The 22,218-nt window shown below is 68.9% G+C and overlaps 5 protein-coding genes across 5 annotated transcripts; 2 read left to right on the forward strand and 3 right to left on the reverse strand.

Annotated features, from left to right (window-relative positions):
- Positions 1–971: 971 nt before the first annotated feature.
- CHLNCDRAFT_133077 (hypothetical protein) lies at positions 972–4,346 on the reverse strand (the record flags this gene model as incomplete). The annotated part of the gene is made up of 12 exons (XM_005852009.1): positions 972–1,091; positions 1,242–1,441; positions 1,568–1,634; positions 1,812–2,089; positions 2,235–2,690; positions 2,832–2,916; positions 3,056–3,131; positions 3,303–3,462; positions 3,609–3,690; positions 3,848–3,934; positions 4,075–4,187; positions 4,337–4,346. 12 exons carry the CDS (start codon positions 4,344–4,346, stop codon positions 972–974), a joined length of 1,734 nt encoding a protein of 577 aa, XP_005852071.1.
- Positions 4,347–5,920: 1,574 nt separating this feature from the next.
- CHLNCDRAFT_6734 (hypothetical protein) lies at positions 5,921–10,228 on the reverse strand (the record flags this gene model as incomplete). Its single annotated transcript, XM_005852010.1, has 15 exons — positions 5,921–6,014; positions 6,168–6,258; positions 6,388–6,462; positions 6,579–6,736; positions 6,943–7,000; positions 7,195–7,306; positions 7,467–7,534; positions 7,715–7,914; positions 8,147–8,212; positions 8,430–8,566; positions 8,767–8,939; positions 9,158–9,233; positions 9,472–9,528; positions 9,767–9,861; positions 10,150–10,228. Coding segments are annotated over 15 exons (1,539 nt in total), but the record flags the coding sequence as incomplete, so codon positions are not given.
- A 3,913-nt stretch (positions 10,229–14,141) lies between these two features.
- CHLNCDRAFT_18457 (hypothetical protein) lies at positions 14,142–15,526 on the forward strand (the record flags this gene model as incomplete). Its single annotated transcript, XM_005851668.1, has 5 exons — positions 14,142–14,233; positions 14,388–14,469; positions 14,659–14,734; positions 14,934–15,040; positions 15,365–15,526. Coding segments are annotated over 5 exons (519 nt in total), but the record flags the coding sequence as incomplete, so codon positions are not given.
- A 1,189-nt stretch (positions 15,527–16,715) lies between these two features.
- Positions 16,716–20,439, forward strand: CHLNCDRAFT_133081 (hypothetical protein; the record flags this gene model as incomplete). Its single annotated transcript, XM_005851669.1, has 10 exons — positions 16,716–17,061; positions 17,171–17,333; positions 17,542–17,618; positions 17,723–17,849; positions 18,019–18,141; positions 18,304–18,391; positions 18,542–18,604; positions 18,774–18,869; positions 18,997–19,338; positions 19,492–20,439. 10 exons carry the CDS (start codon positions 16,716–16,718, stop codon positions 20,437–20,439), a joined length of 2,373 nt encoding a protein of 790 aa, XP_005851731.1.
- A 330-nt stretch (positions 20,440–20,769) lies between these two features.
- CHLNCDRAFT_133082 (hypothetical protein) lies at positions 20,770–21,841 on the reverse strand (the record flags this gene model as incomplete). Its single annotated transcript, XM_005852011.1, has 5 exons — positions 20,770–20,782; positions 21,038–21,201; positions 21,353–21,448; positions 21,675–21,697; positions 21,829–21,841. 5 exons carry the CDS (start codon positions 21,839–21,841, stop codon positions 20,770–20,772), a joined length of 309 nt encoding a protein of 102 aa, XP_005852073.1.
- Between the last annotated feature and the right edge of the window lie 377 nt (positions 21,842–22,218).

The following is a 22,218-nucleotide window of genomic DNA, read 5'->3' on the forward strand; positions in this document are numbered from 1 at the left end:
AGCGAGGTCAACAGCGTGTGCCGCCTGGGCGGCAAGCTGCTGGCCCTGGCCGGCGCCGGCGCCGGCGGCGGCAGGCTGACGGCCGCGGCGGCGGCGGTGGCTGCCGCCGACCGTGCCACGTTTGTGCTGTTCAGGTGCGGCCTGCTGGCCCAAGGGTGTGGGCACTGTTTGCGTTGGGGCTCACCTTCCCGCTCGCCTGTGCCCAGCCGATTGAATGCACAAGCCCCCCTGCCCCAGCTGTTCTTGGGGCTGCTGCACACCGCCCCGCGCCCGCAGCCACCCAGCCGCCACCCAGCCAAGCACCGCCAGCAGGCATGCTCACGTCTGCCTCCACACGCACCCCTCCACTCTTCCCCGCGCAGGCTGGTCCCTCACGCCCTGCTGGGCCTGCTGGTCCTCCTCCAGCCCTCCGCCTTTGCCACCCGCACCTACTACGGCCTGGCTGTGGCGGGCATGGCGTACATGAACGCCAACAACGCCAGGAGGGCGGCCCTGCTGGTGGGGGGCCCTCCCGCCAAGCCGCACGCACACTGAGCAGCCCCCTGGGGGACAGCACACGCACGCCGCTGCCCCCCCCTAGCCTAGCTGGGGAAGCAGTTCTGCCCGACAGCTGTTCTGCCCGACAGATCCAGTGGCCCCGAACACATTGCTATCTCTTGCCGCATTCATGTGCCGCACTTTGCCTCCAATTGACATGGATTTTGTATTTGTACTTGCACCACCACCCCTTCAGCGCCTGTACCCGCTCCACCCATCCCTGGCTTGGCCCATTGGCACCAGCACTTGGCCACTGCGCTGCCCGCCCATCTCGGTGACACACTCGGGCGCAGCACTGCCCACTCATTCAGTCGGTCCCCTGATTCACTTTATTCTTCCCTGCCTGCCCTACTATTGATGTCCGGCACCGCCACCCTCCCTTTGTTTCTTGTAATGCCACGTTTTGCGCCCGTCCTGCCGACGCCTTCAGTGCCTCACTGCTCGGCAGACTGGCGCCGAGGCGCCGCCAGGTTCGCGGCCTCATTGTCCCATGCCACCCGCTGCTGTGCCTGCTGGGCTGGCACCCGCGTGCTGCCGCGCTTGGGGTGCATCTCCTGCGGGCAGGCGGGCAGGCAGGGCTGCTGATGCCCACGTTTCTGCTGCTGCAGGCTGGGCGCACGGAGGAGGGAGCAGGCACGGGAAAGATGGGGAAAATGGGGAGAGGAAAGCCACCCCAGCCCTACCGCACTGCGCCAAGCCCCCACCTGAGCCTCCTGCTCCCCGAGCATGCGCCCCACGCTGATCAGCCTGCCACCCAAGGCCGCCCCCGCCTCGCTGCCGCGCACCGCCGGCTGCACCATGCCGGCCAGCAACGCCACGTTGCCCGCGGCGGAGGCCGCCGTGTGGCCGCCCGCCGCCTGGCCAGGCACCCTGCTCGCCGGGCCTGGCAGGCTGGCGCTGGCCGCTGCACTGGAGGTGAGCAGCGCTGGCGAGCGGGCCTCGGGTGGCACGGCACCAGCATCAGAGCCAACCCCGGTTGGATCACCAGCACCAGGCGGGCTGCCGGGCGGGGGCCCAGGGGAGCCGGTACCTGCAGCAGCCCTTTGGGCCTCGCCGGTTCGGGCGCCACGGCCCAGCTGCTCGCCGGCCTGATAGCCCTGCAGGGGCAAGGGAGGGGCGCGGCGACGCCGTGCCAGCAGTTTCACGGCTGCTCTTGGTGGCAGGGCCCGCACTTGCTAGCGAGCGGCCGAGCATGGCCAGGCGAAAAAGCACAGCACTGCCTCCTGCTGAAGGCGGTTGCGCCGCCGTGAACCCTTGCCCCCGCCCCTGCTCACCAGCACAGCAGCTGCAGCCGCCTCCTGCCCCTGCGGCAGCCTGTCTGCAAAGCTGCCATACAGGGCCGCCTCGAGGGCAGCCTGCGCCTCTGGCACGGCAGCCGCGTGGTGCTGGCGCAGCTGCTGCACCAGACGAAGCCTCTCCAGCTCGTCCCCGCTGCCGGCGGCAGCGTCCCCCGTGGCAGCCGCCGCTGCCTCGCGGTGCTGGCTGTCAAGCTCCAGGGCGGTGGGGGCGGCGGCGGGCAGCCCCAGGCCGAGCTCCACCTCCTGCGCCGCAGCTTGCGGGGCAGCCACACACAGCGCAGAGCAGCTCAGGGGAGACAAGGCAGCCTTCCAGCCCTGTAATGAAGCATTCCCAAGAGTCGACAAGTTTTGGCTGCTCGGTTGAGCAGATTCAATGGCGCTAGCCTCTGGCTCCCCCACTCGCCTTGGGCGGCGCCAGGCTGGCGGGCCGCTCCTCCAGCACATCCCGTGGCAGCTCCGCGGCAAAGCCGTGGGCCGCCGCCGCCACGCCGGCGCCGCCGCGGGTGGTGGCCGCGGTGCGCTCCCCGCTGGGCATAGACGGAATGTCGGGGGATACAGGAGGCTCTGCCGCCGCGGCAGGCGACGCCGCGGGCGGCACGTGGTGGTGGCGCCGCCCGCCGCCCGCTGAGCTCAAGCCCCCTGCCACCGTGCCGCCTCCCTGGCCCTCCACCGCGGCTGCCGCCTGTGGAGGCCTGCCGAACTCTGCAGCCGCCGCGGCGGCTTCGTGCGGAGGGGGCGCGGCAGCGGGCGGGGCGCGCTGCGCCTGCTGCGCCGCCGACAGGCGCTGCCCCAGCTCCTCTCGGGTGGATGCGTACACGCCGCTGTGCCCGTGGTCAAACAGCACCTCAGCCGCCTCTGCAGCCAGGCCATGTGGCGACCAGAGACGGGCCCAGCGGTACGCAGGCGGCTTGATCGTTGCGGTGCATTTGCAGCTGCCTGCTCCCCGCAGCTCACCGTGGGGGTGAGCAGCGCTGCCATGCAAGGCCTCCGCCGCACCCTGCGCCTGCGCCAGGTTGCACTGAAGATGCTGGCCCACACCCACCTGTGAGCTCCTGGAATTCCTGGTGATTGCCCGGCGGCACTGCAGGCAGGTCCAGGTAGGCAGGCAGGCAGGGGCATTGCACCTCATGCCAATGGGCCAGCGGCACAACCGTTGCCGCACAGGGAGGGCCACGGCAGCCCCCTGCCTGCCGAAGCTTGCCTGCATGCCCGCTGCGCACTCGCTCCTGGAAGAAGCGGAGGGCCTCCTCCTTGCTGGCAAACTTCTCCAGCACGGGGCCGCCACCCGCCAGCCGCCTGCACCAGCAGGAAGCCAGCCAGCCAGGCAGCACGTCCTGTTGTGTGGCCTGGCCGGCATGTGCGGCAGGGAAGGGCCCCTGGGGCGCTCTCTGCCGCACCCACGGGCGCTCTCTGCCGCACTGCAGCAGTGCACCTGGGCCCCAGCAACCAGTGCCTCCTACTCCCCACCTCAGCGCCGCCGGCACCGTCTCCCCCGGCTGCAGCAGGCCCAGCAGGCGGGACAGGTACGGCTCCAGCTGGCGCGGCGTCAGCGGCGGCGGCTCAGACACAGGCTCGTTCGGGTACGGCAGGCGCCAGCCCGTGCCGCGATCGGTGCCCTGCGCCCGGTCTGCAGCAGGGCGCAGGGCGGCGCAGCGTCAAGGCTAAGCAGCGGGCTTCAGCGCATCTCCGAGCGGAGTCAGCGTTTCCTGCTGCCCCGCTGCAGCCAGAGTAAGGGCCGCGCAACGTTGGGCCCTTGCGCTGGGCTGAGCTCACCGTCAATCGAGTCCAGCCAGGCATCCTGCTCCTCCGCACGCCCATACTCGATGTAGGTGCCGGCGGGGTCAAAGTAGCCTTCCTGCAGGGCGGTGGTGGTTGTGGTGATGGTGGTGTGTGCACATCACGGGGCGGGGCAGTGGGGCCAGGCATGGGAGTGAGGACGTGCAGCAGGTCGCTGAGGCACGGCCCAATGCTTCCCAAGCCTCAGCCGCATGGTTCGTCGGGACCCCGCCTACCGACAGCTCCCGGCGCAGGTGGAAAGGCTCCACCACATCTCCCGCCTCGTTCACAGGCTCCTCGGGCTGGTCATACAGCTCCTGCGCCTGCAAGGGTGCAGCAGCCGTTGCAGCTTTGGTTCTTGACATAATCGCAACGTCAAAATGTGCCTGGCAGGCCTGGCGGGGGTGCCTGGCGCCAGCGCTGGGCCCCATGTCCTGTGCACTTCAAGGCTTGCCAGCCCCACCCTGAGCGCCTCCCCCAGCGTGCCCTGCTGCTGGCGGCTCTGCCGCAGCAGGGCTCGCTGCGCCCTCGCAAAGCCGGGGTCTGAGGCAGCGTGGCTGGCGCTGAGCGCGGGGTCTGCAGCGGGGAGCGGAAGGCCACAGCGCATGAACCCAGGAGGCAGCATGGTAGTACATGCCGGCCCGCTGCATGCCAGGCCCTATTGCGAGTAAGGGGGGGCAGCGCCCCGTGAATCCACGCGGGTGAATCCACGATGTGCGAGCGACTGCTCCGCATGACGTGCGCTTGTGCCACCCCATGCGCGGCGCAGATGTGCTGGGCAGCAGCCAGAGCGCGACAGCACAGCGTCCGGTTGGCCCTGGGCCGGCAGTGCCTACTCGCCTCCCGGCGGGCAGGGCTCAAAGGGCCGGTCCCCGAGCACCAGCGGCTCCACATCCGCCCGCACGCTGCCCGGCACCTCCTCGTCGATGCCGTCGGCTGCATGCAGGGGTCCATAAATTGTACTCCGGCGCTGCGAGACTGTAGAGGAGGGCGGGCCGCAGCAGCTCGAAAGCCCTGAGGGCAGGGGGAGTCGGCCTGATGTCTTGCCTGGGTCGTCTGCCGCCGGTTGAAGCTCCACAAAGCGGGTCCTCTTGCGGGGGCTCTGAGCGGCCTCTTCCTCCAGCGCCTCGGCATCGTTGAGCGTCGGCCGCCTGTGGCTCATGGTGGCTGCGGGTGCTGCAGCAGAGGCATGGCCTGCAGAGCTCTCTGAGCGGCTCCCTCCTTCACCCGGCAGCGCGACGCGGTCTTGTCCTTGGGAGCAGGCAAAACCACAAGATGCACCTTGCCTTGGACGGCTGCAGAGGCCTTCCTGCGGTTCAGGGGTCCTGGTTTTGCTGGCGATGAACTAGCAAACACCTGTCTGCTCGTCTCCTTGCTCGAGTAGAAACGCTCTGGCCATACACGGTGCACCAAGCCCACAGAAGCGGAGGCGGGTTAGACGCTGACTCAGCTCGCTGACTCAGCTCCCGCTGGCAGCGCAACACTCAAGCGCAACACTCAAGACCTGCCTACTTCCCGATCAAATTCTTACACAATGCAAGGCTGCTCCTGACGCAGCGTACTGGTGTGGCGGCCAGGAGGGGCCATCATCAACCAAAGGGGCGAGAACAGCAATGCACTGCCTCTACGCAATCCAAACAAAACGGGGTGGGGTGGTGATCATTCACCATCCCTCATGAAATACAGGAGAGGCGGCGGGGGCTTGCGGTCACTCAAACCGGGGGGTGGTATGGCACAGGGGGTACAGCTGTGCATGTGCGATGATGCAGTGAGGGGCTGGCAGGAACATGTGTTTGGCGAAGGTCTGTGCACGGCCGGGGCTGTACACAGGGCACTGGTGCGGCATGGGAGGGCGTTGGGAGGGGCATGCGCCCGCGCTCAAGAGGCCTGCCATTATGCAGGGCACAGAAGCTTGTGTGGTGGGAGCAGCAGGCCAAAAAATGGTGTTGGGGATTGCGCCCCAGTTGGGCCCGGCTGGGATGAAAAAGAAGGGGCGGGGTGCATGGCTAGTATCAGCTGCCATGCCTTGTGGAATGCGTAGTGCTGCGCTTCGGCCCGGCGCAGGCCGGGGAGGCGGCGAAAAATGGGGGCAGTGGAGGCAAAAATGGGGATCCGACAAGAAAGAATGCTCGGCAGCGCCGGTGCATGGCACGCTCCTTCAGCATGGCCTGCGGAGCGCTGCCGCTGGTCGCTGGCGCGGCAATGTGGCAACTGGCTGGCGGCAGGGCCTCGGCCCGCCGCCATTGCCGTTCAACAGGACTCACGCTCCAGACATCTGCAGTACACTGTTGCGGTACGGTACCGCCTCACCACTGGAACTTGGCCTGCAGCAGCACATCCTCGTACTGCTCTGCGGCGTGCTCCCAGCTCAGGTCCTGCTCCATGCCCCGCTCCTGCAGGCCCCTGCAGCAGCCGGGCACAGGAGGGAGAGGCGAGGGGAGGCCGCGCGGGCAGGAGGGCCCGAGTTAGCCACCGGTGTGTGCGCTTCGCAAGCAAGCGGCGGGCTTGGCTGCAGTACTGCTAGTAGGGGCGGTGGCCGTGGGTCAACCCCCACACCTGAAGCTGTCCCTGTGCTCGCGGAAGGTGTAGAGCGCGTCGCCCAGGGCGTTGCGGAAGCGACCGGCGTCGGCCATCTCAAAGGTCCAGCCTGCAATGTGGCGCGCGGCGGGCATGTGAGGGGGAGAAGAGCGGAGGAGCAGGGCTGGGGCGGGAGGCTGGCCAAGCGGGAGCAAAGCGAGCAGCAGGCGGCAGGCAGCCGCGGCCAGCCCCTGCTCACCCGTGCCGCTCTTCTCAAAGGGATTGAAGGGCTTGACGGTGTCGCGCAGGCCGCCCACAGAGTGCACAACCGGCACTGCAGGCGCGGCAGATGGACGAGCATGAGACGTCAGAGGCAGGTGGAGAGCAGCGAGCACATGCAGGCGGCCCGAGCTCGGCCGCGGTCGCACGCTTCCGCCCGTCAGGCCCCACCTGTGCCGTAAGCCATGGCATACAGCTGGTTGAGGCCGCAGGGCTCGAAGCGCGAGGGCATCAGCAGCAGGTCGACGCCCGCGGTGATGCGGTGCGCCATCTTCACGCTGAACCCCACCCAGCCGCGGCACTTGTCGTGGTTGCGGGCTTCCATGTCCCTGCACACGGGGGGGCGGCAGCCAGCAGCGCATGCTCAGCACACGCATGCATGCCGCCAGGCCCGACCACGCGCTCTCCCAGCAGGCAGGCAGCAGGCGCCGGCATGCTGGGATCATCAAGGTGTGGCGTCCCTACGCCGCCACCATGCATACGCACACCGAGCCTGGCGCCCCACCCACACGCTCCTGCCACCCCCCCGCCCCACCTCAGAGCGGCCTCCAGGTCCTCGCGACCGCTGCCCAGCAGCACCAGCTGTACGCCCTCTGCAGCCGACGGGGAGCCAGAGAGGCAGGCAAGGCGTCAGCGCCCTGCTCGGCGACAGAACGCCGGCCGCCAAAGCACCGACTTCCTGGCAGGACGAGGCACGACCCAGAGATGGAACCGGCCCACAAACACCCAGCGCGACCGCCACCACCCACCGCCGCCACCGCCACCGCCATCCACCCACAGCACGCACCGCTCATCAGCCAGTCGTAGTTGTCCCTGATCAGGTCCACGCCTTTCTGGTAGTCCAGGCGCCCGATGAAGCCCATCATGGGGATGCTGGCGTCCACAGGCAGCCCCAGCTCCTGCACACGCGGCAGGCAAGAGGGGGGTGACAAGGGGAGGCGGGACCGGGAGCAGAAAAGGAGGTGGGAGGGAGGTTTCTGGAGGGCGGCAGCACAGTGGCGGGTTCACGGGTGCCGCTGCGTGCGGGCATTGGCTGCCTGCCGCCGGCGCTGGCCGCACCCTTTGCAGCGCCTCCTTGCACTGCCGCTTCTTGTCCAGGCTGGCCACGTCATAGTTGCAGTACCCATCTGCAGTACAAGGAGGCACCAGGGCGGTACACGCGGCGGCACGTGACGCGAGGGACGCAGGGCGAGTCTACGCAGGCGCCTCCAAAGGGCAGAGGCCTGGCGGAATCCTCCCGACCAGCAGCCGGCTGGCGCCGCCATCTCTCCTCTCCGCGGCATCTTCCGGATGCCAGCGCCAGCCACAGCAAGGCACGCAGGGCAGGGCAAGAAGGGACTCGCCCGACTGCAGGTGAGGGTCCACCGTGGGGTTCCACTCCTGGTAATCGATGCCGTTGACCACCCCCCGCAGCTTCCAGGCGTGCTCCTGGAAGATGCCGTGCAGGCCCCACCCGCCCTCCTGCGTCTGGCACTCCCACGCGTACCCGTGGCTCACAGCCACCATCCTGCGGCGGTGGAGGGGCGGGTGTGGTGCGTGCATGATGTGCTGATGGTGGTGACGGCGACAAGCACAATGTTCGGCTGCAGGGCTCCTTTTGCGTTGGATCCAGCAGGGGAGGGGGGCAGCAAACTCCAGGCGTGCCGGGCTCCAGGCGTGCCGGGCATCCCTTCAGGCAGGCAGCACCTGCCAGCCAGACCGACCCCTTCCCCAGCCCAGCTTCCTGCCAGCTGGCGCACCTGTGTGCCGTAATGGCCCCAGCCTTCATAATGTTCATGTGCTCCCCGCCCACAGGGTCGTCCAGCCTGCACAGCAGGGGCGGGCGGCGCCAGCGGCAGGCGAGCGGTTGAGCCAGGAGGCGAGGGGTGCAGCAAAACGCTGCGGCAGGCATCTGGCAGGGTCGGAGCGAGCTGCCCCTTGCCGCGCTGCCTCACAGCACCAGCACCAGCGGCACCAGCACACCACGACCACCACCCCCAGCCTCACCACCCGTACCGCCCCGTCACAACGTCCGTACCGCACCTGAACAGCTCCTTGTACTGCTCCGGCACCTCCAGGTGGCTCAGGTCGTCCATGGGGCCGCGACCCTGGTGCGCCACGTTGTGCAGTACCAGCACGGAGCGGGCAAAGTGGTACTTGCCGTGGTCCCGGTAGTGGGCCTGCGGGGTGGTTGGGGAGGGAGGTGTGTGTGTGTGCGCGTGCGTGTGTGCGTGGGGTCCCTGTGCTGGGTTGTGGCGGCAGGCAGCACGGTGCCACATGTGCAATGGGCCGTGCTCTTGCCCACGCCCCGCAACGCCCTGCCCGCGCCCCGCAGCCCCTGCACCCTGGCGCTGCCAGCTGGCGGCTGCTGGCGGCTGACCTGGAGGTAGAAGGGCAGCAGGCTGGTGTGCCAGTCGTTGGCCACAAACACCAGGTTGTCCTCGCCATACACGGCGCCGCCGCAGGGCACCACCCAGGGCGCCTCCAGCGCCGCCTTGCTCAGCAGAGCGCAGCGGAACAAGATGTCCTCTCGGCTGCCGCCGTAGATCTCGGCTGCATAACATGGGTGGGGCGGTGGCGGGGAGTTGGGAAAGCGGGGCGCGGGCGAGAGGATGCAGGGCTGGGTGGGCGGCCGGAAGGCGGCAGCGGCCAGGGGCACGGCAGGAAGGCGGCGGCGAAAGGCAGAGCGCCACCAGCGGCGGCGGCGGCGCCAGAGCTCAGCTCCCGATGGCACACACAAAAGATGAGGAGAACAGCAAGAGAAGCCCCACCTGCCCAGGCGTGGAAGGAGGGATGGTCCACAAACACATAGTCCACCCCATCCTGGTAGGCGTGGAAGTAGCCCACCTGCGGTACGGGTGGGGGCGGTACAGGAGGCGGTACAGGGTGTGTCACCAGCACACCAGGGCCGACACGCTTGCCGCAGGGCTGAGCAGGGCGCTGTTGAGCTCAAGGTGCAAGCCCGCCACCCCTACCTGGCCAGACAGGCCGCCTGCCATCCCTCCTGCACATGATGTACACCTCCACTCCCGCCCCACCTCCACCCCACCCCCACCTCCACCCCACCCCCACTTCCACCACCCACCTCCTGGTCGCTGTCATACACCTTCATGCGGTGCCGCACACCCGTCTCCCACGCATCCTGCACACAGGCAGGCAGGCAGGCAGGCAGGCAGCAGGGCGGCGGCGGGTGGGATGGCGCCCCGCAGCACGCATGTGGCAATGGAAGCAATCGCGCTTCCCTTGCCACCAGCCCCAGCCCGGCCGGCCCCCTGTTTCCCTCCGCGTGCCGACCCTCCCCTCCCCCCCACTCCCCGCGAGCAGCTGATGCAGCTGCGCCTCCCCCGCTGCCCGCCCCCATCCCTCCCTGCTCGGCGCACGTCGTAGTTTTTGTAGCGCGGCGCGATGCACATCACGCGGTGGCCACGCGCCGCCATCGCCTTGGGCAAGGCCTGCATCACGTCGCCCAGGCCGCCTGCGGGCAGGAGGACGCGCAGACACGTGCGTGCGTGTGTGTGTACGCAGGTGTGCATATGGGTGTTCTGGTTCTGGGGGTGCAGGCATTGTGGCGACCGCCGCCGCGCCCAGTCGGAGCCGGCGCCACCCCGGTGGCCGCAGCACGGCTGGCAGCACGGAACAGAGCCGGCACCTCTGAAACGCCGCAGCCCTCGAAGCCACGCGCACGCGCCTCCACCCCACCCCCCCATGCCACCGACTCCCACCCTCCCACCCTCTCCCTCCAGCCCAGCCAGCTCAGGCCCACCTGTCTTGGACCAGGGCGCGCACTCCGCCCCCACAAACACCACATTCATGGCGTTGGGGTTGACGGGCTTGGGAGGCTCTGCGGGCGCGGGAGGCGCCACAGGCTCCTGCACCTGCGCCACGGGTTGCGGCGGTGGAGGGGGCTGGAAGCGCGGCTGCGGCGGCGGCGGCGCCGACGGCATCTCGAACACTTTGGGCGTCACGGCTGGCACGGGGGTTGGGCGGGGGAAGGCCGGGGTGGGCGTGGGCCGCGGGAAGGCTGGCGTGGGCGTGGGCAGGGTGGGGGCGGCAGGGGGTGGAGCGACGGGTCGGGGCGGCGCGGCAGGGGCTGCCGGGGCGGCGACGGGGCGCACAGGCGCGACGGGTGGCGGCGGCTGCATCGCTGGCGGCGGCGGCTGCACTACCGGTGGCGGCGGCGCGGCCGCCACGGGAGGAGGGGGTGGCGGTGCGGCGGCACGGGGTGGCGCAGCAGGCGGCGGCGGCGGCGGCGCGACTGCCGCCGCCTTGGCGGGCGCGGGCTGTCCCAGCTGTTGCAGCAGCCCCTGCTGCGCCCGCTTCCGCTCCTCTATCTGCACACACGCGGAGGCGCAGCGGGGGCGGGAGGCCAGTCAGCCGCATGCGCAGCAGCGGCGCAAGCTGGCGCTGTGCAGACTGGGACCACCCCAATCACTCTGCAGCTGGCACAGGCGACTGCTCGGCGGCTACGGCAGCACATCGCTGCCCGCCGCCTCCAGCTGCGCGACGTGCAGCGCGGCAGCATGCCAAATGCGGCGGCGGCAGCGGGCAAGCGGCAGGCGGCAGCAGGCTCCTTCTCGCCTGGTCAAGCAGCTCCTGGTGCAGCCGCCACATGTCCTCGTCTCCCGAACCCGCAGACGCGGGCTCGCTGCGCCGCCGCGTCTTGCCGCCGGCCGCTGCCACCACGCGCAGGTGGCCGCCGCGGCCCGCGCGGCCTGCGCACAGGAGGGGAGCAGCGGCAGGAGGCGGCGGAGTTGCGAGGCGGCGGGCGCCAAGCCGGCGGGAGGCGGCGGCGGCAGGCACTTGGGGCTGCGTTGCACAGCGCCGCGCCATGAGCGCTCGGGGCCATGAGCACGGAGGCAGATCCAAGCCCCGAGCTGCGGAGACGGGCTCCAGCCAGGGCGCTGAGCCCCACCCAACCCCCAACGCTCTGGTGGGGGTGCCGGCTGGCCCAGTGCTCGACTCACCAGCCCGGCACATCGGTGCAGTCGCAAAGGCGCCCTGCCCGAGCAAGTTGGCGGAGGACCGCATGGTGGCCTGGCGCTGCTACTGGCTCACAGAGCTCCTAGGTGGCCTGGGCGCCGCGCCGTTCAGGCGATCGACACGCTAGATTTCACGGGGTGACGACACGAAACGCACAGGGCGCTCCAACAACTGCAGCGGCGCCAGAGGAGACCCCAGGGCACCACAGGGGAGGCTGGGCAGCTGGAGATCAAACAACAAAGCAGCTGCAGGCCAATGTGAGGTGCTGGGGGACGCCAACAGCTGCGATAGCCGCTGCTCCGACTGCACGGCTCTGTCCGCAGCACGCAGCAGGGCCCCCTCCGATCTCCGTCGTCCGAGCCTCCTGGGCGCCTGGTCAATGTGATGTGTGACCAGGGATGTGTCGGGGCATCGATCATGGCTTGTTCCGTGCGGCCGTGCCCGCCGCCTCTAAGCCGCCGCCGCAGGCAGACCTTCTACCCGACTGAAAACATAACATGTATGGCTGGTGGTGCTGCTCTCACGATGCCAATTGATGCGTTCATACAATGGCCTCAACGGATCTCCAGGCCCCAGCAGGTACAGGCGGCCCACAGAGCCTGCACCGTAAGCGGCGGCGGAGCGCTGCGAGCCTGGAAGGCGGGTCCTGCACAGAACCATCCGCGAATCACCCTCAGGAATGGAAACTCAAGATGGCCATCATCACAAGTGCATTGTGCAGATTGCATTCCGCTCGTGTCATTCCGCCCTCATGCGCCCCGACGCGTCACCGCCTGCCGCCCTTTCCTGGCCGGGTGCCTGTCCCTGCGCCTGAATGGACATACAGCCCCACGTTCACGCCATAAATCTAGCGGCAAGCTGAATCCCAAAGCCCTTGTTGTGAAGCACCCAGGCAGAGCTCTGCCGTGAGGGCGTGTGTTGCGCTGTGAAGCCCTCTTCAGCTCCCGGCCCTCCCGCAGGGTCGGAGTAACGCGGCTAAACCGGCAGCGAAGGAAGCGGCCAGGGTTGTGTGCTGCCAGGCTTCGTCATGAGGCGAGCCCTGAGGGCGGGCAGCCGCCTGGACTGGCTACAGTCCAGGCCAGCGGAGGGGCCAGCGGCCCGCAGCAGCAGTAGCAGCAGCAACGGCGGCGGCCCGGCCGCCGCCGCTGGCGGCGCCGGCGGGCAGCAGGCGCCACCTCCCCCGCTGGGTTCCCTAGCCCGCCTGCAGCAGCACGCCCAGCCGCCGCTGCTGCAGCAGCAGCAGCAGCAGGTGTTGCAGCACCAGCACCAGCATGCCTCCAGGAAGATCCTGGGCGACCCTGTGTCCATGAACCGAGGCACACTCCTGCTGGGCGGCATGGCGCTGCTGGTTGGCGGCGTCGCGCTGGGCGCGCAGGCCGACCGCCTCTCCAAGCGATCAGACCAGCTGCACCTCCCCAGCCTGGGCCTGAACGAGGCGGCAGCAATGGGTGCCGGCCTGGGCATCGGCGGCAGCCGGGGCGGCAGCGGAGCGGCCGCGGCAGATGGGCCGTCGCGGCTGCAGTGGCTGTCGGGTGCGCGGGCCGCCTGCGGCGACAGTCCGGCTTCCCCACCGCATGGTCCGCACCTGGCTCGAGCCACACTCGCTGCACCTCTCCCTCAACCCTTGCCCACTTCCCTCTGGTTCCCTTCTGCCTGTCCCCGCAGACTACCTGCCCTCCTTCCTGTCCCACTCCCACGCCCAGGCTCGAGGCGCCAGCGCCCCGGCGCCGGCCCCGGAGCAGCGCGGCGGCGGCGCCACGCCCCTGGGCGGCTGCCTGTCCCCCTACTTCATCAGCGACGCGGCGGCCAAGGCGGCGCCGGCGGTGGTGAACATCATGGTGCAGGCCGGCGGCTCGCTACCTGTGGGCGTCGGCAGCAGCGGTTCCGGTTTCCTCGTAGATGCAGACGGTGGGCGTGGGGGCGGGCTGGCGTGGGGGCGGGCTGGCTGGCTGGCGTGGGGGCTGGCAGGACGGCGTGTGGGCGTGTGGGTGTGGGTGTGCATACATGCGGTGGTGTGATGGCAGCAGTGGCGGGATGGGTGGACGGGCGTGCGTGAAGCGCCCGCCGCGCCAGGGCGCAGGCGCTGCTCTCGCCTGCACCTCGACGGCCGCCTGCTAGCCCTGAGACCCCTCCTGCTGTGCCTGGCCTCCTGCCTTGCAGGCACCATCCTGACTAATGCTCATGTGGTGTCAGACGCCATCCAGCGCCACTACTACGGCGGCGGCAACAGCGGCAGCGGCGGCAGCGGTGGCGGCGGCGGCGGCAGCAGCGGCGCCGCAGCGCCGCCCGGCGCGGGCAGCAAGGGCATCACCGTCACGCTCCAGGTGTGCAGGCAGGCCCAGCCCTCTGCCTCACTTCGGCGCCTCCCTCTCAGCCTTTGTTCCGGGCCTGGCTCGCTGCACCACTGCCTGCACCTGTCTCGCCCTGCGCCAGCCTGCCCTGGGCCCATCCTTGCGCCTACCAGGCGCATGCCCTGCCACTGCCACTGCCACTGCCACCCCACCCCACCCCAACCCCGCCACCCACACAGCGCTCTGTGCCCACGCACCCCGCAGGACGGCCGCATCTTTGGCGGCCGCCTCGTCTCCTATGACACCGTCAGCGACCTGGCTGTGATCAAGGTGGAGACCGACGCGCCGCTGCCCACCGCCAAGCTGGGTGAGGGCCGGGGGGTGGCAGCGGCGTGGTGGCAGCGGCGGCCAGAGGTCCCCTGGGCGGTGGGTATGTTTGTTGGGAGCAGCTTCAGGAGATGGCTGGCCTGCTGCCCCGTGCGCAGGCCGCTCTGCCAACCTGCGCGTGGGCGAGTGGGTGGTGGCGCTGGGCAGCCCGCTGCACCTGCAGAACAGCGTCACCGCCGGCATCGTCAGGTGCGACGCGCGCCCGCCGCCGCTGTGCATACATGCGGCTGCTGCGGGCGCCGTGGCGCGCTCGCTCAGCCTCCCTGCTGCCCACCCACTCACCGCCGGCATCGCCATCCTGCTGCTTTCTTCCCATCCCTCTTCTCCCTCGGGTGTGCTGCAGCTGCGTGGACCGCAAGGCTGTGGAGTTGGGCCTGGCGGGAGCCCGCACCGACTACATCCAAACAGACGCCGCCATCAACAAGGTGACAAGGTGGCGGGGGCTGGGCGTCAAGCACAGCGGTGGCAGCGTGGGGCAGTGGGTGTCCGGCGGGACCTGCAGCGCCGTTCACCGGTGTGCCGGCGCCGGCTGCGGCAGTAGTATTCCACCCCCGCCTGCCTTGTTGTTTGTGCTGACTGGTGCCGCTGGGGTGTGCATGCTGGCTGGGCTCTAGGGCAACTCAGGCGGCCCGCTTGTCAACCTGTACGGCGAGGTGGTGGGCATCTCAGCCATGAAGGCGGTGGCGGCAGGTGCGCCTGCTCCTCCCTACAGAGCTTCACTTCGGGTTTGGGGCGCGGCAGGCGGCGGCGCCCCGTCACAGTGCTGCGGTGGCTTGCTGGGGGGGCAGGCGCATGTGAGCTGGCGGCCGGCTGTGCAGCCTGGGTGCCACCTGCTGTGCGCCTGACTGGCCCAACCCGCCGCTCGGCCCCGGCCCTGCCTGCCCCGCAGACGGCGTGTCGTTTGCTATCCCAGTGGACACGGCGGTGGATGTGATGCGGCAGCTGAAGGACCACGGCCGCGTGATACGCCCCTACGTGGGCATCAAGATGCTGCAGGTGGGTCGGCGGTGTGTGCGGGGGTGGTGGGGGGTGGTGTGTGTGGGGGGCAGGGTGGGGTGGGGGGGGGTAAGTGTCTGATGCGATACGTGTCTGATTGTTGTTCATGGGTGGGCATGAGCCAGAGCAGAGCGGCGTTGCTGGTGAATGGCCCTAGGGACAGCCAGCAGCCCGCCGAGCCCAGCAGTGTGCGGGCAGCTTGCCAGCCGGTCGGGATGCCGGAGGCGGCACCTCCCGACAGCCCGCGCCCTGGCTGCTCGACTCCGCGATGCCTGCCTCGCTGCCCAACCTCTCAGCCCCGTCCTCTGGCTGCTGCTGCTGCAGCTGAACAGGCACAGCGCTGCGCAGTTCCGCAAGCGCGACCCCAGCTTCCCCTCTGTGGAGGCCGGCATCCTGGTGCCGGGGGTGCACCCAGGCAGCCCTGCGGAGCGAGCGGGCTTGCGCTCGGGAGACTGCATCATAGGTGGGACTGGGGTGCCTGGCTGAGCGGATGCCTGGGTGGGATGTGCAAGCAGGCGAGGCAGGCAGGCGGTGGGTTGGGGAATGAACGGGGCAAGGGCTAGCAGACCAGCGCAGGCCGCGCAGGGCACTGGTGCAGCAAGCCGCTCCCTCCTGAGCCTGCTTGCCTGCCTGCCTGCCGGGCCTGCCACAAACTGTGTGCGCAGGGTTTGGCGAGCGCAGCCACGAGGTGACCACCACCGCCCTGATCAAGGCGCTCGGGGAGCACATCGGCAGGCCGCTGCAGCTGCGCGTGGCGCGGCCTGGGGATGTGGTGGAGACACTGACTGTGGTGGCGTTGGAGGCTGCCGACCCGGTGCGCTAGCCAGCCCCGCGACAGCCCTGCGTGCCAGGCTGTCCTCAAGATGGCCGGTCAGGTCCCAGGCCTGCATGTGCACCAGACGGCCAGTGCCTGGCCACAGGCAGGACAGAGTTGACTGGACTATGCTGGTACTGACCTTTCTTTCTTCTTTTCCATTTCATGTTTGACGCATCCTCATCTGCCCTGCCTACCCTGCCTACCTGTCGCAATGCCCCCTGTAATTATCAACTGTTCACACAGCGGCAATGAGGCATGGCATGGCATTGCAGTGGTCCAAGCCACAAACAGCAGCAGGCCGCCGTGGCGACGGTATGGCTGTTGCAGCAGGCGCGCCAGGGAGCCGGAGGAGCACACCTCTATCGGCACCGCGGGCAAGGTCTCCAGCGGATCAGTGCAGGGAAGGGCCCGAGCAGTCTTCTGTTGTGGGCCGACCCAGCCAGCCGCTGGCGAGCACCCAGTGCTGCCGCCGCCACCGCGATTACCCGAGTGTGCAAGCCACCAAAAGAACTGTCAACAGCGCCAGCGCCACCCATCGCGCAGCGCCGTGCATGTACATCTACATAAAATAACTTGCTGTTTCGGCGTTCTGATCAAAGCTGCATACTATGGACAGCCTCTTGCAGCACCCGGCCCAACTTGTGCCGCCGCCGCCCGCCACGCTTCGCCCGCTGCGAGCCTCATTGCTGTTTTTAAGGGTGGGAGGCGGATTTCTGCAACCTCTGCAGCCAGCATTCGCTCGCGGGTCTTTTCTGCTTGCGTTTGGCGGTCGCGGGACAGCCCCGGTAGTTGCAACTGCAACTCCCAACGACCATTCTGCTCGGGCCGGCTCGGTAGGGCCGGCGTCGACGGGCCGCGATGTTCAGCCACCTCTGGCTCACCCCGCGGGACAAGCAGGGGCGGGAGGACAAGGCCCGCCCACCCCACCGCCTGGCATTGGCGGTGGCGGCGGCAGGCGGCGGCGACAGCCCCCGGGCCGCCTCGCGCCTCACGCCCGCCGCACAGACCGCGTCGCTTAGCAGCGGCAGTGGCTGCCGCAGCCCCAGGAGCCCGCAGGGGTGTCAGAGCAGCAGGGTGGCGGCGCTGCCAGCCTACCGCGCCCGTAGCAGCGCTCCCGGCGGCGTGCAGCAGCTGCCGCAGGTGCAGGCGGCGGGGGAGCAGCCCGCAGCCGCCTACACCTCCCTGGATGGGCTGTCCAAGATGGGTAGGCCCCATGCAGGCTGCTTTCTTTCGGTGACCTGCACTGCAGCACACATGCATGGCACTTGAGACGGTACCCATTTGCCGCCTCTTCCTCCGGCCCCTAATCGCAGCCGAGCTCCACAAGGGCAAGCACAGCACGGTGCACAACTACCTGGACACCCGCAGCGGGCGTGTGGTGGCGGTTAAGACCTACTACAAGCGCACGATGGCCAAGCGCCACTTCCGCAACTGCAGACGCGAGGTGGACATCAACCGCATGCTGGCGCGGCAGGGGTGAGTCGAGGCCGCTGGGTGCTGAGGCAGGTGGCGACAGCTGGCGCGGCGAGACCTTCACAGGGGCAGGCTGAATGCGGTGGCAGCTTTGACGGCATTGACGGCCTGGCCAGCTTGACCACTCAATCGGTTGTAGTGTGGATTTGTTGCGAGCGCATCTGCATTAACGTGGCAAGGGCCCTCGCCCTGTCCCCGCCCCTCCCCGCAGGTTTACCGGCACGGTGCAGCTGCTGGGGGCGTTTGAGGACGACAGCCACATCCACCTTGTGATGGAGAGCTGTGCAGGTGAGCTCGGCTGCATGCTCTTGTTCTGTGTGACAGGATGTCGCAAGGACGGGTGACATGAGCGTCAGCCAGCTGGGACGCCATTCCTGCCCATCTGTGCGCAGGCGGCGACCTGTACCGCCGCTTGGTTCGTGCCGGCGGCGTGCTGGGCGAGGCGGAGGTGTGCCACAACGTGGTGGTGCCGCTGCTGCTTACCCTCACCTTCCTCCACGCCAACCACATTGCCCACAGGTGGGCACGCCTCCACCTCAGTGCCCCGCACCATCACCGGTCCATTCTCCTGAAGCTGCCTACTTGCCGCGTTCATCCCTGCTTGACCCTGCTTGCCCGCATCTGCCAGGTTCTTGCCCCTGAACCGCTGCTGCTGCCTGCCGCCTGCCGCCGCCTGCTCCCTGCACAGGGACATCAAGCCAGAGAACATCATGTTTGCGGCAGACGGCAGCCTGCGGCTGGGGGACTTTGGGCTGAGCATCGATGCGGCGCGGGAGCGGCCCACCTCGCGGGTCGGCACACTGGACTACATGTGAGGGCCTGCGCATGCCGTGTGGCACACTCCCGCCTCTCAGGGTGCTGGTGGCACCTACCACCGCGGGGCCTGGCAGTACTTGCAGTGAGGCTCAGGCGCAGGGGCCCATCATGCATTGGTTCTTGACCTTGTGTTTGGCCTGTGGTGTGTGCTATGCAGGGCGCCAGAGGTGGTGGGCATGCCGTCTCCCGACGACATGCAGCGGCTGGGGCTGGCGCCTCACAAGATTGGACACTACGGCTGCAAGGTGCTGTGGCGTGTGGTGGTGGCGCTGGCGCCTTATAAATGAACGGTTGCCCGGTTCCCTGTCATGGTTCGGTTGCATGGAGGCGGCACAGGGGGGCGTGGGCTGCCTGGTGTTGAGGCTCCCCTGCTCCCCTGCCCGCTCCGCCCGCAGGTGGATGTGTGGGCAGTAGGGGTCCTGGCTTATGAGCTGCTCTGTGGCCGCCCGCCGTTTGAGGTGCGGCTCACGTTGCTGCTGTGCTTGCAGGCGCAGCAGGAACCGCCTTGGTTGCTGGCTCATCATTGGAACCCATGCCCGTGCCCACTCGCCTCCCGCCTGCCCGCCATGCCCTAAACATTGTGCCAGAATCGGTTGCCACCCTGCGTGTCCCGCTGCTGGCTTGCAGGTGGAGGATGTGAAGCTGACCGAGCAGCACATCCAGTTCGCAGAGGTGGCCTTCCCGCCCCACATCTCACCCCTGTGCCGCAGCTTCATCCAGCAGGTGCTTCGTGGGCTGGATGGCTGGCTGGGCTGGGGCTCCCGGTATGATGCAGGCAAAACAGCCACACTCGGCCATGCACAGCCTGGCACTGTGCAGCCTGCCCACCTTTTGCCACGTGTGCTTGCAGGCGCTGACCAAGCGGCCCGAGAGCCGCCCCTCGGCGGCGCAGCTGTTCCAGCACCGCTGGGTGCAGCGCCACTACCAGCAGCTGCTGGCGGCACAGGCGCAGGCGCAGCCGGCGGCAGCGACCATGTCGGCAGCGGCGGCGGCGGCGGCGGTTGCAGCGGCAGCGGGGCTCCTACACACCCCCGAGCTTCGCCGCACCGTCAGCCAGCCGCCGTCGCCGAGCAAGAGCATGCCGGGAGGCACGGCGGGCGGCGGGGCGGGGAATGCGGTGCTGACGCCTGCGGCGGCGGCGGCCGTGCTAGCGCCCTTCCTGCCGCTGTCCCAAGCCAAGATGGCGCACAAGGTGCGATGGCGGGGAAGTGAGCATGTGGTGGTTGTGGTGTCCTGCTGCAAGCCGCTGCCGCAGAGCCGTTGTGGCGTCAGCGCACTGCCCTCCCGTGCATTGCCTTTGTCTGGCTTGTTGAGATGGCTGGATGGGGCCTGGCTTGCCTTGCAGGTGCGGCTGCTGTCCGCCGGCCGGCCGCCCAGCAGCGGCAAGCCAGCGCGGCTTCGTCGGCGGGTGTCCGACCCCCTGGCTCGCGTCTTGCTGCAGCCACCGCCAGCAGGGGCAGGAGCGGCAGAGCTGGCAGTGGCGGCAGCAGCAGCAGCAGGGGTGCCCCCCACCACGCCGCCCCCCGCAGCAGCAGCACCCCCTGCCTGCGCCAGCGATGGCGCTGGGTCTGTGGCGCCTGCAGCTGACGTGGGGGACGACGCAGCCAGCGGCGCTGCGGCGCCAGACTGCTTTGAGCAGCCAGGCACGCCAGGCCTCAAGACCACCCCGCTTCCCCGGCAGCGGCCTGTGGTGCAGCCGCGCGCCCCGTTGGGCCGCACACCCTTCCTGCTGCCCCTGGTCTCGCCTGGCAGCAGCGGCACGGCCGTCGGCACCTCTGCGCCTGCCGACCTGCAGCCCGTGGCTGCAGGCGTGCGTGGCAAGACGGCTGCTGGACGCAGCCGCTTTGCGGCGGCGGCGGAGAATGACGAAGGCGCGGCGTCGGCGTCGGCGGCGATGCGTGCGTCGGCGGAAACGATGCTGAGCAGCCCCGGGGCGGCGCTTGTGGGCCGCGCCAGCTCCCTCACGTCCCTCTGCTCACGAGACGGTGGCAGCAGCAGCAACCTGCAGGTGCAGGAGCGCGGCGCCAGCTTCACGTCTGCATTCGGCGGCAGCAGCGGCGGCAACCTGCCGCTCCAGGCCCGCGCCAGCTCCTTCACCAGCTATGGCGGCGGCGGCAGCAGCGGCAGCCTGCAGCTGGCGGCCCGTGCCAGTTCCCTCACCTCCTTTGGCGGGCGCAGCAGCGGCAACCTGTCCAGTCCCGGCAGCAAGCAGCTGCCAGGCAAGCCGCCGGCGGGGGAAGCGGGCCAGCAAGCGGGCACGGCGGCAGAGCTGCTGCAGCGGTTGCAGCTGTAGGCGTGCATCGGCGTGTACATTCTAGTGCATCATGGCAGCTTCCTTTCGCATGTAACAAGCGCACAGCCTTGGTGCGGTAACCCATGTGGGTGCAGAGAAGCAAAGAATACAACAGTCTGGCTTGGCATGGGTGGCTGTGTGTGGCGGGGTATAATCAGCAGGCGGCTTTGCGTGCTGAAGAGCTCCAAAAGCTCCAAAGTTTGCACCGAACGGCAGGTCACAGCATGCCCACTCTGACGGGATGTGTTGGGAGGAGGGGAGATGAGCGGGCACCGACGGCCTGGCGGCAGAAGCACAATCCTTCCGCGCAGCTGGGGAACCGGCGGGCGCTCAGCTGGCGCAACTGGAACAGTTAGCAGCAAATTGGGGGAGGTGCGGTGGGGCGGGCCTGCTGCGACTCCAGTTCGTCGCGGCGCTGCTCCTGCCACTCTCGAAGCAGCTGCTAACATTACACACGTTTGTCGCAAACAACAATAACAGGCCCAGGGGGCACACACAACTTGGAGGGAAGAAAGAACGCCAACATAGAAACTGGAGAGAGAGAATGAGGGAAGGGGGACTCCTCGGAGGAGCGCCTGCAGCGCCGCCAGCGCTGGACGCTGCCGCCGCTGCGATCGCCGCCGCCGCCGCTGCCGACGTGGTCGCTGCCGCCGGCTGCGCCTGTGCCTGCGCCGCTAGCAGCTGCTGGTAGTGCTGCTGCACCCAGCGGTGCTGGAACAGCTGCGCCGCTGAGGGGCGGCTCTCTGGCCGCTTGGTCAGCGCCTGCAGGCACACGTGGCAAAAGGTGGGCAGGCTGCACAGTGCCAGACTGTGCATGGCTGAGTGTGGCTGTTTGCCTGCATCATACCGGGAGCCCCAGCCCACCCCCGCCCACCGCCGCCCAGCCCAGCCAGCCATCCAGCCCACGAAGCACCTGCTGGATGAAGCTGCGGCACAGGGGTGAGATGTGGGGCGGGAAGGCCACCTCTGCGAACTGGATGTGCTGCTCGGTCAGCTTCACATCCTCCACCTGCAAGCCAGCAGCGGGACACGCAGGGTGGCAACCGATTCTGGCACAATATTTAGGGCATGAGCAGGCAGGCGGGAAGCCAGTGGGCACAGGCATAGGTTCCAATGATGAGCCAGCAACCAGGACGGTTCTGCTGCGCCTGCAAGCACAGCATGCACGACGTCCGCAGCTGCAGCGGCCTGCCGATGTGCTCCCCTAGCGCCTTGATCAGGGCGGTGGTGGTCACCTCGTGGCAGCGCTCGCCAAACCCTGCACACACAGTATGTGGCAGGCCCGGCAGGCAGGCAGACAGACAGGCACGGGAGGGGAGCTGCTTGCTGCACCAGCAACCGGAGCGGCCTGTGCTGGGCAGCCAGCCTTGGCCGCGTTCATCCCCTCACCTGCCGCCTGCATGCCTCACTCACCGGCGCATCCCACCCAGGCAGCCGCTAAGCCAGGCACCCCCCTCCCGCCTATGATGCACTGGAAGCTAGGCCAGGTGGCGGGCTCTGGGCCTGGCAAGTCCTTGGGCAATATCAGGCATGATCCAGACGCCGAGATGGGGCAGCATCACCGTCGCCAGCTAGCTCCCCTGAGGAAACACGGATGCTCATGGGCCCCTCGCCGATGCAGATCTCCAACAGCATGGAGCGGGTTCCGGAGGTGACTCGTGCTGCGGGCCGCCGTGGCCAAACGGGAAGCGGCGGGAGCCGCCCGCGCCGTGGGGATGCGGCTTCTGCATGTCGCCGCCGCCGAGAGAGGCACCGCTGTAGATTTCGGCACCTTCGTCG

The sequence above is a fragment of the Chlorella variabilis genome (assembly GCF_000147415.1).
Source record: "Chlorella variabilis unplaced genomic scaffold CHLNCscaffold_1, whole genome shotgun sequence".
In the NCBI taxonomy this organism is placed as follows: domain Eukaryota; kingdom Viridiplantae; phylum Chlorophyta; class Trebouxiophyceae; order Chlorellales; family Chlorellaceae; genus Chlorella; species Chlorella variabilis.